This window comes from Macrobrachium nipponense, chromosome 5 (assembly GCF_015104395.2).
Source record: "Macrobrachium nipponense isolate FS-2020 chromosome 5, ASM1510439v2, whole genome shotgun sequence".
Classification (NCBI taxonomy): Eukaryota; Metazoa; Arthropoda; class Malacostraca; order Decapoda; family Palaemonidae; genus Macrobrachium; species Macrobrachium nipponense.
Genome location: NC_061107.1, coordinates 8,547,315 through 8,567,663, shown reverse-complemented (window position 1 = coordinate 8,567,663; position 20,349 = coordinate 8,547,315). Strand labels below are relative to the sequence as shown.

The following is a 20,349-nucleotide window of genomic DNA, read 5'->3' as shown; positions in this document are numbered from 1 at the left end:
GTTATAACCATATTTAAGTTTCTGGGGCGAGATTCACCATAAATTGTCATAGATACATTGTTCAAACAGTATATTGCAACATGCAAGTCCTTCAATTTCTCCAAATGATCATTCGTATTTGTACAAGGAAGAAAATGCCTCCATAATTCAATATCGATCACAGTAACACGGTAAAAATTTCACAACGTTAAAGACAAAAAAAATTGTATACGAGAAGTTCAGTAAGCAGACAATTTCTAATAAGTTAAATTTACACTTGAATTTAAGACAATTTACCTTAATATGTTTTACATACAATAAGAAGATATGAATGGGATCTAGTCTTTTTATTGTGAAAGGTTACATAAAGATGATTTTTCTAGTTCTAAAAGGATGTTTCATTATAAAAATTTAACACAACCTTAAAATCCAACATGATAAAATACATTTAAACTTTTGATAAAAATGTCAATCTTTTAATAGAACCAAATCATTAGCAACTACTTTGAATAAAGAAGTACACAACAAAAATGTTAAATTAAAATCAATAAAAAAGTAAAAAATTACCACTGCATTTTGAAAAGCATTAGAAAAATAAATCACCAAATATAATTATGACTACTACAGTATCCGACAATAGCACTGTAGTATTATCCTACCTTCAAATGAAGAAATGCTGCCCCCCCTCTAAAATACAGTTAAAATATTGCATCCTGAATAGTTTTTAGTCAATGTACATGAATGCATCATAGGTTTTTTAAAAATAAGATAAAGGAGCATTTAAAAACACAAAATACATCTAAACTATCTTTGTACAATCATGTTTCATTATTATTAAGAGATGGAGGGCCTTCCCCATAACAATGCTTAGCTCTAGGGTCTATATACAGTGTTTCATGTTGCACAGACTGGCTGGATGTGCGACACTTAACCAAACACAATTCAAAATGATCCGATACAGAAGCATATAGAGGACTATTATCGCTGATTTGTCCTAAAACCTTCTTCAGCAAAGCTTTCTGGAAAACAAAAGAAGAGAACTATAATACTAGATGGATGGATGGATGGATAATGAAATTTAGGGACAAGCCCAAGCACTGGGACCTATTATGGTCATTCAGTGCTAAACTAATACTAGAATATAAATCTACACCAGTTGGTTACCTACTTGTCTATACAAATTATTTTTTCATTCTGTGCCTTTTTAGCAGTAAGGGACTTCTCACATTACTCACTGTACTTCAGTTAAATGGACATTATGCTTGCTCAGATTACAAGATTTCCATAGCGTTCAAACTTCACACTACGTACAATTTCACTGCAAGAACATAAAACCAACTTGACTACAATACTAAAGTTATATCCAAGTTCGTATCTTTCAGAAATATTCAATGGTCTTCTTGCTAGAACACAGTACTACCAATAAGCAAATGATAGGTCTAGGCAAATAATTTGCAAGATACAGTGGTAACTCGAGATATGAATTACTTAATCCGTTCCGAGGCGGCCTTCGTATCATGAGTTTTTCGTACCTTGAACCGCATTTTACATGTAAAATGGCTAATCCGTTCCAAGCCCTCCAAAAACACCCCAGTAAATTTCATAATAAAGCTAAATTGACCTATAAACAATGAAATACTACAACACTAAACTTTACAAAAAACTTAAAATTCAAATTTTTTTTCTTTGTTTTATTTTACATTTTTTTTACTTTTTTATACATTACGTTTTTTTTTCTTTTCACAAAATTTCAACTTCACCACTTTCAACTTTGTTTTTTCATAGTATCACTTGGTTCTTCCTCTTTGCTTACTTCTACTAAAGGCCTCTTTAAAAAATAACTATCCAAGGAAGATTGCTTCTGCCTGCTTTTGACAATGTTACTGAAATGACTCGGGCAAACGTCATCGACCTGTGCAAGCATACGACCTGTGTAAGCCTTTTTGGGGTGTCTCTTTTCTACGAATGATTGCACCTTATGAAAAGCAGCTAGAGCATCCTTAATTTCTGTCGTTGTCATCTTGCCGCTGCTAGAGAACTCTTCTCGAACGACATTATGTGGCATGACCTCCAACTCCTTCAGGTCATTCGTCGTAAGCTCCTCTTGGTGCTCCTTGAGAAGGTCATTGATGTCGTCCTCGTCGACGACCAGCCCCTTGGACTTGCCAAGTGCAACGATCTCGTCAAGATCTGGTTGCGAAACAGTTTCAGGATCGTCAACTGTTCCTGAATCTGCAGCACCAGCTTCGCCCACGTCGAATCCCTCGAAGTCTCGGGTGGATACGGCATCAGGCCAGAGTTTCCTCCACGAGGAATTCAAGGTACACCTCGAAACCTCCTGCCAAGCTTGGTCGATGAGTCGGATGCATATCACAACATCGAAATGCTCCTTCCAAAATTCACGCAAGGTGAGGTTTGTGGTATCGGTGATGTTGAAACATCTCTTGAAAAGATGTTTCGTATACAGCTTCTTAAAGTTCGATATCACTTGCTGGTCCATGGGCTGGAGGAGAGGGGTGGTGTTAGGCAGAAGATAAAGAACCTTGATAAACGAATACTCCGCTAGGATATCTTCCTCGAGGCCAGGAGGGTGAGCAGGGGCATTGCCCAACAACAGCAGACATTTCAGAGGGAGGCGCTTCTCTTCCAAGAATATCTTCACTGTCGGGCCTAAACTAAGATTTACCCACTCGGTGAACAAAAGTCTCGTTACCCAGGCTTTCACATTAGCCCTCCACATCACTGGAAGCTTCTCCTTAAGCACTTTGTGGGCCTTGAAGGCTTGAGGAGTCTCCGAATGATACACAAGTAGGGGCTACACCTTGCAATCCCCACTGGTGTTCGAACAAAGTGCGAGCGTAAGCCTGTCTTTCATAGGCTTATGCCCAGGTAGCTTCTTCTCTTCCTCCTTGATGTACGTCCGTCGAGGCATTTTTTTCCAAAAAAGGCCAGTCTCATCACAGTTGAAGACTTGCTGAGAACTGTAGCCTTCTTTGAGAGTCATCTCGTCGAACGTCTTAATAAAGGCTTCGGCCGCTTTCGTGTCCAAGCTGGCCGCCTCCCCATGCCGCACCACCGAATGGATCCCAGTCCATTTACAGAATTTTTCGAACCACCCATGAGAAGCCTTGAACTCTGGGGTTGGCGTCTATGTCCCTTCTCCTCTGTCGTCTTCGGCCTGGGCAATCAAATAGACGAAAATAGCATCAGCCTTGTGGCAGATTGCAGTCTCGGTTATCGTATCGCCAGCGATTTCTTTTTCTTTTATCCAGACAAGAAGCAGCCTTTCCATTTCATCGTGCACGTGGCTCCTCTTGCTGGACAAAATAGTCACGCCCTTGGAAGGTGTAGCTGCTTTGATGACATCCTTCTGCTTAATGATGGTGCCTATTGTCGACGGATTTTGGCCGTATTCCTTGGCGATCACACTCAATCGCATACCAGCTTCATACTTTTTAATTATCTCCATCTTTGTCTCCAAAGAAAGCATCCTCTTCTTTCCTACTTCAACTTTCTTGGGACCCATAACTACGTATATACTGTACGTAATTAAGTTATGTAGTACGTATACGTATGAAGTAAAGTTCTCACACAACACGATAAAGTAGTACTACAACAAAATCACTAACGAATTTACGTTAATAAACGAAATCGTATAGAACGAACGAATTCCGCATGCTTACGATACCGATGATGCCACGAAGTGACCGAAAAAGGACGCCGCTACGTAGATGCATGATGGGATCATGGGAGAGATGCTGACCAATAGGAGAGAAGGATCTTATGGCAGTGACTAGCATCAGGAACCAATGGGACAGCGGGAGGATGGTGGCAAGTCTACTCAGTTGGCTGCGCGCGAGTTTTAAAATTGTTATCGGTGGTCCGGGCGAATCTCGGACTTTTCAGCAACAACCTTTCGTATCTTGAACAATTTTCGTATGTAGAGCCGCAAAAATCTTCGTACTGGCTTTCGTATCTCGAGTTTTTCTTAATTTGAGCCTTTCATATCTCAAGGTACCACTGTATTTGATTTTACTGGCCTCTTTTAAGCACTTTTCTTTTTACATCAGTCAAACTTATTTTCTTATTGTAAATATTATTTATTCATTCGATGAAAGTGTTGTAATGGCTTAAATAAAAAAATTAAAAAAAAAGTCTAGGCCAGCCTTTTATGCCAAAGATATGTTAACGACACAAAAGATGATGTAAACTAATAAGACTTCAAACTTTCACTTTTTATACTCCTGAAACTGCCCAATCACAGAGCTATTATAAACATTAGTATGCCCAAAAAAGAATTATGTGCAAATATGTTAAGCTTCCTGAAAAGGAAACCACAATACCACTGCCATGTTTTAACCGAAACTTCCTGCCTTCCAGCCAATTTTGTAGCGGCTGTTCCTTCCGCCTAACTCAAGACAGCTTCACAGTCAACATTTCATGCCATTTTGAATATTAACCCCTCTTGTGTAATTCACTTGCAATCTCATACTGCCAGATATCTTTTTATTTACCTACACAGGTAAAACACAATTACTGTAAGCCCACCAGTCATCTGTGTTTGATCGCCGTAGAATATTTGAGTAGAACCTCGTCTTCATGTGCTTGTATAGCTTTTATTATAATATTGACATAAATTGACATGCTTACGAAACATTACCATACTGGAAAATACCTTACATCTTCATCACAGTAGGCCTATGATATCATAAACATTAAATTCAGCCAATTACTTGCTAGCTACGAGTTTTCCACACCATCCTAAAACCTACGTTGGCGAGAAGACAGATGGATGTTATGAAATATACTATACTGTACGTAATCATGTACCAATGAAAAGTGCAGGAACTGAGAGGCAGCAAGCTTCCTTCAAACCTTGGCAACAAAGATAATTCTGTAGATTTTTACTTAAAACCACAATCATATTCAGATGGGCAAATGATTCTTCTGTTTTAAACGTGCTTTGAATATCAGCAAATAGTAGCTTTAGAGATACTGGATGCCCAACATTAACCCTCCAGATCCCTTAACCGAACCTCACATTACCTAGGACACAGTAAAATAAAGTGGGGTTACGACATAATTTAATCGGGTCTTTAACAGACCGATTCCCTCCTTACCTAACCTAACCTAGAGCTCAGTAATTTAAAACAAATCATAGGGTTGCAGACTAACTAAACCTAAAGTCCTGGATCTTTCCCTAAATTAAAATATGGTTGCAGCCTAGGCGAACCATACAGCCTAGCCTTACCTAGGGTGTTGGGTCCTACCTGGGGGGGCCCCGTGCATAGGCACATAGGGGGGAGGTGGGGCAGGCCCTGGCTGTATAGTCCCTGCACCTCAGCAAAAATAATTAATTAAAAATATATAAAGATTAACTAATTAACAATAATAGTATAGTAATAATGACAATAATCTAGAAGTGCTCGTTTAGAAAAATTCCCGAAACCTTACACTCACCCCGCCAGCTGTAAGGTCCCTCTTTCCCATAAATAAAAGCGTCCACTAAGGTCACCAGCCTAGGGCTGCAGACATCCTAAATCTATCACCCCCCCCCCCCCCATAACATAATATAGTTACCAGTTCTCATTTATCTAGTGTACTCTCACTACCTTCAAAAAACTTACTTTCATCACAATCAGAACTTGCAGGAGTATCATGCGGATGTTAGAATATATTCTTCTATATCATCTTTAATTTTCCCCCACCCAAAACCCCTGGTTTTCCAATATGGTCCCAAAATTTGTTTGATATAATAGGGGTCCAGCAATTTCTAATACCAGGCCAAGCCTACTAATTTACTACCAAAATGAACATCAGAAATGTTCAAAACACACTAAAACAGGAAAAATCTTATTTCCAAATGCAGAATATGATTTCCAGATGGCCAAATGTTCAATAAACTTACCTTAATCAGAATCAGAGCTTGCAGAAGCAAGCTATCACGGGATGTATGAATACATCCTTGTCATCTCACTTGTTTTGTATTTTCCCCCCCATCTCACCAGTTTCCCACTTTGATCCCCCATAACTGTAGGATATGAAGGGTTCCAGTATCTTGAACTATTACATGTTACCGAGATTAACATCAGAAATGCTTGGAACACAATAAAACAGATAAAATAATCAAAGGAACAAGGGTCACACTACACCCAAGGGATAATATTAAAAAGAAGCCAGTTTTTCAAGGAACCCTGAATTCCAAACTCTGACTTAACTGGTGAAACATCACACACTAGATTGCAACCCTATTCTTAATTTACTGTAGCTAAGGATAGGGGTGGATCAGCTAAGAAAGGACAGTTTCAACACTGTCCACATATCCACATTTCCAGATGAAAAGAAGTCATGAGTTTCCAAATATGCTAACAATCCTTATCTATGATCATGTGAGCATTCAAGACAAAAAAATTTAAAATTTCCAAGTAGGTACCAACATTCATGGGTATCTCTGCAACAGTAAGTTTTAAATTTATTTTAATGTGATTTTCACACTGAGCAGGTTAAAGACCTTGGCTTCAAGGACAAACCAAAACAAGCTCCAAAACCAAAGACCAGTAATAAAGAATGTAAAAGAATACCGATTGTACATGTTACTTTTCCAGTCACAAGCTACACTAAGCATCTGGCAGTGATGAGCATGAGAAAAACAAAAGGCTATTCACATTATTTCCTATTACTAAACCCCGTTTACAAGTCAACAAATTTAAGATTAAGGACATATATATTAGGGACTTACTTTATCCGGGTGCAGGCAACATGATACACAGTACTCGTAAATAGCACAGCAACCATGGACACTGCAGGTATCGCAAACATATCGATGAGTTGTATCAACAGCAGTGTTGCAACATCCTGTGCTCAGGCGGTCAACTCTGTGACACACGTACCCTGAGGATGACAGATCTCCCTTAAAATGCATAATGAATACCAAACGAAAAAACTATCAAATTTCATAAGTCAGCCCTTGACAAGGATTGTTCTCTTTGCATTTTCTATAGGATAGTCAACAAATAGAATCTATTTTGGATATCAACATTTTATAAATGCATAAAAGCTCCTTTACAAAGTGAAATGTTTGAATGAACAAAAATTACACGCACTTACTAAATATACGTACTTAACTACAAATCTGTTAATTTACATGCCATGAAAAGAAGTTTGATTTCATAAATACAACTATATTCTCTGGTCTATCTCAAAAGCCTTGTCTGTCTATTGTTCACTGATGAACCAATTGAGATGGTAAGGGGAGCCAGTATATCTATGAAGATACAATAGGAATCTTTACTGTATTCATACAATCAACAAACCTATAACTTAACCTGTCAAGCAGCAACTCTGTGGCTGTAAACTTGCTTCACTGTATAAGTATGGGCTTTTCTTGAATTGTCTAGTAAAATGATTAAATTTGTATTCAGCTAAAATATTTCTCTGGTCAATGTCATTAAGTGTCCTACCACAAGAATATTCATTCACCAAGATTTAGTTGCTGCCAGGGTTGGTCCCTTCCATAGAATATCTTTCAAATCATTCTCAACTTAACTACAACAAAAAGCAGTGAACAAGTTACTAACAATGTCAACTGGACAACGTGTCAGGTTACTCAAGTCTAAAATTTGATGTCACTTCCATCAACCACCATCAATTTCAGCAGCCAACTGAACACTGACCTCATGTAACCATGATAACTGATTTACATAAGCTCCAAAAACAAGAATCAGTACTTGCATAAGGCCAGCTTAATTGCAACAACAAGAGAGAGGGGGAGATGATGGGAGGGGGGGTTAGCAGGTAGGTCATTATAACATGAGCAACTAATAAACTGCCCAACCAGAAATTCTTCCACTACCTACTTTACAGGAAGAACTGTTTGGTATACAAATAACATAGAAGAAAAAATTTCTATTGATGTTTACAGAACCACCAGTAGATCAGTATTTATCACTTTAAAGAACCGACATTTTTTTAAACATTCTTTACCCCTCTATAGACAGAATATCAAAAACAAGTCACCAACAACACTGTAGATATCAGTGACAACACTGATATCTACAGTCCAAATAATGACCAGCTAAGAGTACAAAGCAATACCTACAGTGAGACAAAATCTGGTTTACACTTAAGAAAAACACTTATGGAATTAAGTCATCAATCTATTATATCAATTATCTTGGCTGCCTTTCTGTTTCTGTTTGTCTGTGTGTGGCTGCATGTCTGTGTCCCTTCCCCTTTCAGGTCCATACCCAGAGTTTCTTTTATAGGGTGGGGTTTTTTTTTTTTTTTAACTGGACCTTTTCTTCTATAAATGTCATTGCATATATGTATAGGTATAGTATACCATATTCCTATTATCACTCTTGTATTTCCTACTACTAAAGAATTATGCTAAAGTCTAATAATAATAAAAAAAAATTAAAAAAAAAACAAGATTGTTATTTGTTACTCTGTAAGTACAGTTCAATGAAAAGGATAGTCACAGAAATATACTACTAGCAAATGTGGGCATTATCATGCATCTGCTAGTTAAATTTGTCACCAATCCAGTGGAAAAGGCTCAGACAAAATTCTCGGCCTCTGCATTGAATCAAATAACTATCATGACTCCAGTGTTTCCAGAGCCTAAACAGGTAAACATTTCTGCATCTGAAACAGGAGACAGTTTAAGCACTGGCAAGGGACCAAAAACCTACAATGCAGTCCTACATGGCAGCATATAAGGACAAGGCCTGACATTCTTGAATGACACATTAAGTGCCAGAATGTGATAAACTCCTCAAATCATGCTCTAACCAAACACATACAATTATGGTGCTGTTCTGGTCAACGACTATTTTCGGTCATCAGTGCTTGGCTAGAAACAGAATCCCCTTTGCTAACCAGGGACTGCCTTACCTGACATAAGCAATTCACGAGTCCAAATGTCATCATGTGAAAGTACTTGCCAATACAGTTACTAGAGCAACACTAGTTGAGTCAAAGCACACTCCCTAATGCACCCAAAACAAAAAGAAAAATACTGGAAATTAAGGAAATTGAAAAGCCAACAGCAGAAGCTAAAACAAGACAGGTGGGCGAAATACATTATGAGGAGAAACAATGAGTTAGGGAACAGGAAGAGGCTGTATTGTCACATAAAAAATAGTATTCAAAAAGAGATTGAAATATCTATCATGAGAACTGAAGAAATACCAAGACTTAACATTACACTTTGTTATTCACTCTTAAAATTAAAAGCTAAGGCTAAGTGAACCTCACTAGTACCATTAGAAACTGATAACAGCCAGATCAATAACTGAAATGACACTTCTGATAATATCTTTAGGCGAGAGTGTCAAATGCTTATCCTATCAAGACTGACAAGAGAAAGGTATCAGACATTACAGACAAACCTCACACCGAGAGCTGACCTGGTTCCCTGACAGAAAAGACTTCCAACATTTGAAGGGCAGTCCTAGGCTTGGGGACCGCAAAAAAAGAGCACACACTATATACTGGGGTTACTCAAAATCAGAATTCAGCCAAATCCTTAATAGCTAATACTAGAATAAGACCTACAAGCTGTCCAATTCAAAATACACTTTTCTTGGACTGAATGGGAGCAGAAGGTAAAGCTGATGTTGTAAGGTAGTCTAGGTATAGGATGACGTATGGAAGAAGGGACAGAGGAGGGTAACTGTCTAACTGCTTCTTCAATGTGACATGCGCCTCTCCCCATATACTATAATGACTTTAAAACTTATCTAATCATTCCTTTCTCCTTACGGCAAGAAGAAATACACCTGGAGGCAAACAGGTGAACTAGACAATCATCCTGGAAAGCCAAATGATTTTACCTTAAATGCTGACAGCAACTATCAACGTAAAGCTTTGGTGATCTGTAACAGTAGGTAATATTCATTCCAAATAAGGCAGTCCCCGGTTATCAGCGGTCCACTTTTATGGCGCTTTTGCCAGGTTATCAGCAGACTCTGTTAATGACTATCCCGTTATGGCGATTGTCTAGCACCATAAAATAGGTGATTTTTGGTGCCTCGTGCACAGAATTCCAGTTATTAGTGATGATGATAGTTATGGTGCCAATACACACCTAACAGAGGCACCACTAACTGATTATCAATGCCAAATTCCGCTTATCGGCGCCATACACATACAAGTTTCGGTTAATAGCAATTTTCACTTTACCATCAAGCCCGTCGGAATGGGAACCCAGCCGTTAACCGAGGACTGCCTGTACCACAAAATGAATTACTGTACTAAAAATATACAAGCATAAAAAATAACTCCTATAGCTACAGAGCAACATAAAAATCCCCCTTAGTATAGATAAACCACAGGAATAAGAATAACTGTAACTTTTACAGATGGTCTATGCATACTACTAGTATGTACTAACCTTGGTCATCTGCAAGCAGAACCTTCCCTTGGACTGAATTTCTGCATGTGGTCACTTTATCAGTTCCTGTGCCATTTCCTGCTTCTGGACCCCATCGAAACTCTGCTCTCCCAGCAACTTCACCTTCGGTATCATTTACTGCACTAGAATTCTGCAAAAATGAGTTTAGTTACTTAATGGCTCAAGCAGAGGATATGCAAATGCTCATGGCATAAAAAACGACATTTTTATAATAAAATACGGTTTTATATATACTTACCAAGCAGTTACATAGCTATTAGTAGTTTCTAACCCTCATGGCAGCTCAAAATTTGAAAATCGCTGAAGCGCTCTTTTGTTTTATTGTAGGTAAGCCCCGCCCACTTTCAGGGAAGAATAGGTACAACACCGCTAGAGATATCAATTCATTTGTGCCCTTGTCCAAGAGAGGGGAAAAGGGAGGACTCTGATCACGTAATTATTTAAGTATGTACATATATAGAAATATTTTATTATCTCAGTGATGGCCATAAATTTGAAATAGAAAGGTAGCTAGCATTGTGAAAGGCTTGTTATAACCTTACCTGGTGAGAGAGCTACAGCAGGTAGATACTGCCTCTAGTCAGTGCCCATCTCGGCCTGTAGTGGCGTGGCGGTATAGCCTTGGCTCACCTCTACTCCATTGGGAGCTTTGCAACGGAGTACTCCAATGGCTGACAAAGCTTAACAATCTAAAACAAATGCCCTTGCCCTGGGCACAGTACCACCACCAAATTGACCAGATTAGTTTTACATACACCACACATAAAAATTACCAGTACCCATTCATAAAACAACGACTGGTGAGTACTCCAGGTACACAGTACCCCTAGGGTTCCCAAGAACTCATCAATCTTTATCAAGGTGAGGAAATAGTGCAAAAGAAGGAATACCTCCTTTCCTTTATCCCCCAGTACCATACCAGCCACGGAGAACAGACCTAATGTACTGGATTTTTCATACAATCTTCTCCACATCACGTAAATAATGGGAAGCAAACACTGATCTGCACCTCCAATAGGTAGATTATACGATCATGGAGAGCGAAAGATTAAGTTTAAAAACTAACAAAGTGACGACTGCCCTTATTTCATGGGCTTTTACTTTATATATCCCTCATAAAGAAGGCCAAAGCATTTTTGGGCAATGGATGTGAGGGGTTCTTGACCGAGCACCAAAAGGTTCCGAGAGGGGCCTCTGATCCTCTTAGTCCTCTCAATATAGTGCTTCATTGCTCTTACAGGACAAAGAACTCTCCCTCCAGGTCTGCTGGTCCATGGATATCAACTACGTTCTTGACAGTTCTTTGCCAAAAATCCTAAAGCGAGCAAACAGAGCATCTCCTTTTGAAAAGCCCACCTTTTATAAAGGGCTTGAAATTCACTAATCCACTTAGCCATGACCAAGGCAATTTAAACAGGTTCTTCCTCATCAAATCCCTTAAAGGAGAGGAGCCCAAGGTGCTTGAATGGGGAGCCCAACAACCATTTGAGTAGATCGTCTAAGTTTTGGGTAACTGAAATTGACTTCTCTTGCTTCGAAATATCTAAAGACTTGATCAGGTCTAATTCCTCTATGTTTAAAAACTGAGTTTAACATAGCACTGTAACCTTTGATGATAGATATATCTTATCTCCGAGAAGACCTCCGAAAAAGTAAAATCTGTAATTTGGTCTGGAGAAGTTTCAGTAGACGAGATGTCATGCCTTTGACACCAGCTGCAAAAGACTGCCCACTTTGCTTGGTAGACCTTGGCGGAAGACTGGTGCCTGAACTTTGCAATTGCTTCTGCAGCTCTCTTGAAAAACCCTTCGCCCTGATAAGCTCCCTGACAGTCTGAAGCCTGTCAGAGTCAGAGCAGATAATCCTGGGTGGAACTGATGGAAGTGCGGCTGTTTGTGAAGACTTCTCTTCTGAGGTAGTAGTCTTGGGAAGTCTACTAGCAGTGTGATAAGGTCCAGAAACCATTTCTTATGTGGGCATATAGGAGCCGAGAGTGTCATAACCGTGTTGCTGTGGGATAGGATCTTCAATACTACCCTCACCATACTTCACTAAGTTTTAATTTCTTCATTTACATCCAGTCTTTCATATCTTTCATTATTGCATCAGCTTTACTAATGGCATCTTCTACAGTTTCGACAGGAACACAGAACAGAGTATCATCAGTATACAGTTTATACTCAACCTTGTGCTTTAGAATTCTTGATAACTATTATTTGCCTTGTAACTTCTGGACATTTATCATTGTAGTTTTATGTCAATATAATTTTGCTATAGACTGTAAAACAGCTTACACATACCTGGTCGCCTGACAAATTATATTCCTTAAATTACACATGCACTATTGGCCTGGTTTGCTTTATCCTCTCAACAATAAATTCATTAGCTTTCAAGTTGGTTTTGGTTCTGTGGGCGATAGCTTTTTTCATTGTAAAGCCTTTCCAGATATTTTTACTAAATGTAACTAGCTTATGTATTGGAGATATAATGCATTCAGGCTCACCTCATATGTCATTCACAATCTCATTTTTGTTTTTAATATTAGTCAACGGTATGGTTCAATAATGATGTCTGTTTTCTCAACATTTATGAGGTCGTGGCTTTCAAGTAATTATAAATTCTTTGACATATTTTTCATCATTATCATCTAGCTGTAGGTTAAAAGTCACCACAAATCTGGATAATTTCTGTTATCAGGTAACGAGTCTAAGTCACTGAATTCTTCTAGGAGCGATCTCTTACTTGTGATTGGTGGTTATAACCAGTTATGACTTGTATATGTTTGTTGATGCGTGCAATTTTGGTGTTCATGTATTCAAGTGTAAAGAACACATTTTGGTTCATTATAGATACATACTGTTTTGACAAAGATTCTCATCCCACCACAGTTTTTATTTACTCTCAGTATATGGTAAAAGTTGTGAGGCCCTTGGGTTATTTTGTTTATTTTAGAATAATCACTTACATTATTACTTAGCCAAGTCTCTGTTTGCATGCATATATCTAGACTGTGATCATTTATAAGATTTTAATCAGTGTTGAATTTATTTCCTATGGACTGTATGTTAATTAAATTGCAAAAAGATAATTAGTCAAAACCATGATCCTTATTATTTTTTGCCTTTGACATTTCTTTATATACTATGGACTTATTGCCATCATATTTCTTATGTTTTGAATAACTGTGGCTTTTCTTTACACAATTTTTACACTTTTAAATATTTTACTGGCATGTTCATTTGATTCATGATTTTCACCACATTTAGGGCAAGCAGTCATTTTTACAATTTGTTGGGCGATGACCAAATTCCTGACATTGACAGAGCATGCAACAGTCATATAGTACTCTGTATCGGCTAAACAGTGTACACAATTCGTCCCCTTTATCATAGATAGCCTTTTGTATTTGTGGTGTGCATTTGAAGATATAGCGCAGATATTTGTCATCTTTGGCTTTCATTTACTTTACAATTTTCCGGTCGTCCTCTTCGTGAATGAAACTACGTATCCAGGGATTTGTATTCACATGTTATTGACAATGTCATCTTCATCCTTCAGGACATATACTATATTTTATTTTGGGTTTACGTTTACCCTTCTCATTCACAGATATATATCTAAAATTCACCAATGCTGATAATTACATCCCTAATTTTCATAGCCAAATTCTGGATAGACTTTGCTTATATCTCTGTTTGCTTTTATTTCTTAAAGTTCTTCTTCAATGAGTTTTTTGTGTGTGTTCTTTGTTCAGGCCTCTTACAATTGTTACAGTGTACAATATGTTGTCATTCTGAAGTATGGGTGTGTATTTGTCTTCAATACCTGAAACATTTGTAGTGGAACCATGTATCATATTTTTTCATCAACTTCATCAGAGCAACATACGGAAGTTGCCAACTTATCCAGTATTTTCTTATTGTTCCATCTTTATGCGCTGCTTCATTAATTGTGAGATAATGTTTGTATGATAGTTTGATCTTTCCTCTATTTCATTTAACTTCTACAGTATTCTTATCTTTTTCCTTCCTCTTCTTCGTACTAGTTTTGAACATCGCACAATCTCAGCGCTTTTCACAGATGACTCTACACACGTCCAACCATGAATCAAACAAACATTACCCAATTGTAAGGGGTTATTAACTTGACAAAACCCTTCTGTTGGAATCCCCAAAGTGAGAATTACATCCCATAGGCATAGGCTAGCAAACACAAACCTATGGTCTATATAAGGCTTTTACTACACCCCTAAAGAGTTATTTTAACTAAAATACACTGAAAGGAGAAAAAATAACCTTTCTTGGGCTTAAAGTATCAAAAGTACCTCGTGTATTTTTCCTTACCTTTGACTGCCTAAATGAGATGAGCATAACCTAGCGTCTCCTACTAGTGGCTGTGGCTTCCTTAATAATCAAAAACATATTTCATCGGGGATGCATCCTAATCTTATCTTCCATTAACCTACCTTTCCTAACAGTACTCAGTACATAATTATGTCAAACTGACAGGAAAAAAATGGTTTCCCTAAGGCTTTGTTATCAATACCTTGCAGTATACTATAGATCTAATAGTAGATCCAAGTACGTACCTAATTGTTGAGCATTGTGTATTTCCTTGGAAATTTACTTTTTCTATAGTATTTTGATTGCTTATTCAGAATTTACTATTTCTTGTTGGTAAACTGTAACTAACCTGAAATTAACCTCAGAACTGATCAGGGTAAAAAACCGCATGGTACAGGGGTGGACCATGTACGATCAATGTGTACAACCCCAAAAAAAGTATCTTATAACGCGTCCTGACATCGTAGATGGGCATCAGACGCGACTTCTTGTTGGTGAGAAACGGAGCTAAAGACCTCTACTCCGGTGTCAGGACGCGTTATAATGTACTTTTCTTGGGGTTGTACACATTGATCATACATGGTCCATCCCTGTACCATGCGGTTTTTTACCCTATGGTTTTGTATGCTGGCCATCCTGGAATTCGATCACACACGCATAACGTTACAGAGGGACATTTCGTAAAAAGTGGAGATCCCTTCACCAGGCCATCAGGAAAGGGGCAGTGTCCAAGCTAAATAACACGGGCAACTAAGTTAGGTTAGTGCAGGGTATGATAGGTTAGGTAGTTTGGTCCCTTTTATAATACCTAGATTACCTAAGTCAATCCCTTCTTGAACATAGGCTATGGCTCCCTAATGACTCTCACATTTGAGGAACAGTTTCTTAGGGTATACGATTGGGATGTGACATGGCAGCCACCTCTCCCGGAACATGGCCACCTTCCCGAAAAAGTACTTGAATTCGCTGCTATGAGCATCAGTCAAGAGTTGTGGGCCATTCAGGCAGCACACAGAGACCTCTATGCAAAATAATGGAGTGTTTACTCCTAAATTACGAAATAATTGAGCATTTACTCCTAAATTACAAAATAATGGAGTGTTTACTCCTTGCTAAATTACAAAATAGTAATGGAGTGTTTACTCCTAGCTAAATTACAAAATAATAGAGCGTTTACTCCTAAATTACAAAATAATGGAGTGGTTACTCCTAAATTACAAAATAATGGAGTGGTTACTCCTAAATTACAAAATAATGGAGTGGTTACTCCTAAATTACAAAATAATGGCAAAATTCAGATGCTTCTTCAGGAAGTGGCCGCATTCCGGGAGAGGTTGCCGCTATGTTGTGGCCTGGTCGTTTACCCTAAATCCGTGCGGAGCCATTACTTTGAAATACCGGAATACTCCCTTGCTTACAAAAGGGCTAGCAGAGGCTAGTTCAAGTCACCGAGTCATGTGACCTGGCAACTAGCCTAACCTAACACAGTAGACATCGACCTAGCCTGACCTAAAGTACGGCAAATTCACAAGACAGTCCAGAACGACCTAAACAAAATTAACCTCGAGTGTTCAAACTCGTTAAAAAGGACATGGCGGTTCAGAAGGACAACACCACGAACGACAAAGGCTCACCTCGGACCAGAGGGACAGTCCGCAATAGGCCACTCCCAGGAGGATGAGGATCGTGAGCAGGACCTTATTTCTGAGAATGCGCATTATCTTCGCGGTGATCATATTGTTTCCTCGGCTTCTTCTTCGTCTTCATCAGTCTCGCATGGCATGGTCGAGTCCCGAGCAACATCGTTAACCAAGGGCGCAGCCGATTCCCGCGGGAGCTCTCATGACACTTCTGTTGCGGGGGTGTTTACGGCGGAGCAGACTGACAGTGACTGGGTGCGAAATAGCCAGGACGGTCGAAAAGGTAAACAAACAATCAGACGACTGTCTGGATGCGCGCGCGCCCTCTCTCGACCATTTCGCCCCGAGGAAAATGCCATTCAGCGGCAATTGGGGCTCGTTACGTTCATTGTCCTCGCTATATAACCACCACCTTAGACTGCGGCGTTATATCTTACGCTATATCAACGTCTTAAGTTCCCAAACGGTGGATTGAATCTTGCTTCTATTCGCGACTGTGACATTTCTTTCCTTGCCACTTTTTTTTCGCGCAGAGCGAGATGGGCGTCGAGGACAATGCCTCCCTTAGTGTTGACCTTGGATGTAATGACACGATAAAAGTCCACTGAATAGTGTATTTTATCGTGTCATTTGACTACGGTTATAAAAGGGGAAAAATAATATAAAAGAGGGTGAAAATTCGTATTCTCACACGGTTTAGCATCTTTATCTCGAGAGTTTATTTTTAGAGCAGACCAGCGGTTCCATCGTTCCTCATTTAGTGCATTCAAGGAGCGCCTTTTGATTTGTCGCTTGATTCAGTACTTCCTTTAGTGTCTTAGATGCTTGTGTGTGTGTGTGTTTTTTTTTTCGCGCCTTTATTTTCTTCTAAATTTTTGTCCTCGTTATTCCTATGACAACTTAATTGCTTATGCACAAATTTGAGTCATTATATATATATATATAATATATATATATATATATATATATAATATATATATATAATATATATATATATATATATATATAGATATTATAAAGGGATTATGTGGAAAAAAGTGGTAAAAAGAGTTGCGTAGATGAAAGGATGGTTGAACGAGAGTTTGGGATGGGTTATTTGTGTATTTGGAAAATATGGAGGACGAGTGAGATGTATAATTTGAAAGTTTATGGGGAAGAAGTTGCGGGGGTGTTTGGCGGGGGGGGGGTGGGGGGGAGAAGAAGGGGTTTTATAGATGGTGTGAAAGAGGTACTGAAATAAAAGGGACTTCATATCCCGTGGGCACGAAAGAGCACAAGAGATAATTACAGTGTAAATTTGAGTTTGGCAAGCTGCTAATGGAACTTCTGTGTGCGTCTGTGGAGCAGCTAACATACCATGAAAATTTTCATTGACAATCAAAATTTCACTCCTGTGGAATTCTAGGAAACAATAGTGTTCTCGTTGCTTGTTAGACGTAAGTCACCAAATGCCTTGAATCATCGTGTTAGCAGCCACATACCTGCATTTTGTAATAAAAAAAAAAGGAAGAAGAGGGAACAGATTAATTCATTCTAGGAGTTGGCATATGCGTAGCTGTGACGATACTAAGAAATGTACGGTAGCTGAGTTTTTCAAGAGGAAAAGGCTGGATACTTTGGTACATAGTAATGAAACAGGGATAGGGCAGGAATGATGGGGTAGGGGACCAAGGGTTATTGTGTTTCTGGGGTGGCTGGATATCATGAAGTACAAAAATGGCTGCACCTCGTGAAATATAAGAGAAATTCTAAAATTTTGAGAATACAAGGTGATTTTACAGTTCGAATATTGTTCGTTTTCTGTTTTTTTTATAACAATCTGGTTCTTGGAGCGTAACCAGATACCTTGGGCCAAACTTTGTTAATATGTGGTGGACTTGAATCAGTCCTTATAAGTTTCCATCGCATCATCAGTTGAAGTAGCGGTCTGTTCTAAACGATTTTGTCTTGTTACTGGCTTTGTTTTATTAAGATTATTTTTTCTAAATCGTGTTGCAACATCATGTTGGTAGATATTGCTACATGCATTTTAGAAGGATATTAAAACTAATGAAAAGAAAATGTGCTGAAATTGTCAACGTAATTTTATTTATTTATTTTTGTGTACGACAGTCCTAAATATTCAGTTACGCGTGAAGCCAGAGAAACAATAGAAATTTTGGCTTGTTCAGGACAACCACTTGTTATCTACACGCCACCTACTCCGAGGTGTTAGTAATAAACACTTTATGGTAAATGTAAAGTAGATTGCCGCACGAAGCTATCATTACATAATTTGTCGACCACACAATATAGAAATGGGTGTATGTAGAACTTTGTTCCCTGAGGGGAACTGTTCTGAAGACTTTCTCGAAAGATTTGATTTATGAAATAAAACTAAAAAAAAAAAAAATTTTTCTTCATTTTTTAAAATTTATTTTCATCAACATTCATAATAGAAAATTCCAGCAAAAATTCGTAGCTCAAAGCCGCTGTGATTTTGACATTAAAATGAAGGTATTTTAGAAAAATATTATATTGAATCGCGGTGACTTTTTTAATCCTAACTTTCACGTATAATAAAAAAAAAGGGTTATAATTATTACCTTAATTGATATCGCCTGCTCTTTCATAAGGAATTATGGACAACAATAAGGAAGAACGATTTAAACGAGTAACACAAAGAAAGCATTAGACTCAATTTCTAGACAAAGACGGCATCTGAACAAGATAATATTTATTCAAGATGACCTTCAGAGCACTCACTGCAGGCAGGTGTTCTATATGAGGCGCATGACTGGGAAAACTCGAGATTTCTGGTGCCTTTAAAATAAAAACTTTCTCTAAATTGTTGAAACGATTCATACGATAGCAAATACTTTTCCAAATGTTGTAGAATAGAGTAGAATTTAAGCCAAGTACTGGGATCTCATACGGTCATTCGGCGCTGAAAGGGAAATACGTAGACAGTTTGAAAGGTGTAACAGGAAGAAATCGTCGCAGTTGCACTTTCGAAACAACTGTTAGAGAGGGTGGAAAGGTGGAAAGTCAGATGGAAGGAAGAGAATATGAACGGAGGTACAGTAAAAGGAATGGAAGAGGTTGCGGCTAGGGGCCGAAGGAACGCTGCAAAGACCCTTAAGTAATGCCCCTCCTACAGGGTAGATATGTTGTGTAGTACCTCTTCTAATTTTCCATGATCTGGAATGATGGCGTCCTATCAGTTCGCCATGATACATCAGAAAAGAATTTACATTTTCAAAAGAAAAATTGAATTTCATGTTTTTTGTGTCGTAATTCAGACGTCCAAAAAACATTGTGAGTTTGTTTAAAAAATATCATCTGATAATAACTTTCGATTAGTTTCTAAATGTTATTTTAGGCAGCTGAAATTTTTTTTTCTAGTTCAAAGGGGGAACATTGGTTATAATATTCCACGCGATTCATTTCATCTGGGCCAGAAAAGCAAGAAATTTTCAGTTCGAACTGACCAAGAGAATAATCATATGATCTTTTGTGCACACTGAAGTATAAATGCCTTAGCAATAATTTGTATAATTACAAGACGCAATCATTCCCCAGGAACATTTAAATCTGCATTAATGAAGCTAACAAATAAAAATATTGGTAAAAAAGAAGTTCAGGTTTATATGGACCCCTGGCACCATTCTCCACAAGATGGCCAGGGAAGGTTGAAAAGAGACAGTGAGGATTAATAGTAATTCCTGGTAATACCCGTAGCCTCTTCTTGGTACCAAGATCCACTAACTGGGTTAATCCAAGACAGGTGTTCAGTTTGTTAAAAAAAAAGAAGTCTTCTTAGTCAATTTTAGCTTTCTGTAAAATAAAACTATTGAGATGGCTTTGTCTGTCTGTTCACACTTTATCTGTCTGCCCTCAGATTAAAAACTACTGAGGCTAGAGGGCTGCAAATTGGCATGTTGATGATTCAACCTCTGAGCATCAACTATGTCAAATTGCAACCCTCTAG

At 38.3% G+C, this 20,349-nt stretch overlaps 1 protein-coding gene across 1 annotated transcript; it reads right to left on the bottom strand.

Annotated features, from left to right (window-relative positions):
* Window positions 1-311: 311 nt before the first annotated feature.
* On the bottom strand, window positions 312-16,652 carry LOC135215176 (SREBP regulating gene protein-like). The gene is made up of 4 exons (XM_064249651.1): window positions 16,374-16,652; window positions 10,376-10,526; window positions 6,719-6,870; window positions 312-998 (listed from the first exon to the last, which is right to left on the bottom strand). The coding sequence occupies exons 1-4, from the start codon at window positions 16,473-16,475 to the stop codon at window positions 798-800; spliced, it is 606 nt and encodes a 201-aa protein (XP_064105721.1). The 5' UTR covers window positions 16,476-16,652; the 3' UTR covers window positions 312-797.
* Between the last annotated feature and the right edge of the window lie 3,697 nt (window positions 16,653-20,349).

Bases quoted from the DNA above. Each gene is read 5' to 3' on its own strand.
- LOC135215176 (XM_064249651.1), bottom strand. From the start codon at position 16,475: ATGATCACCGCGAAGATAATGCGCATTCTCAGAAATAAGGTCCTGCTC. The intron at 6,871-10,375 runs GTTAGTACATAC...TGTCATCCTCAG, and splicing joins TCTGCTTGCAGATGACCAAG to GGTACGTGTGTCACAGAGTT. The intron at 999-6,718 runs GTAAGTCCCTAA...TTTGTTTTCCAG, and splicing joins GTTGCCTGCACCCGGATAAA to AAAGCTTTGCTGAAGAAGGT.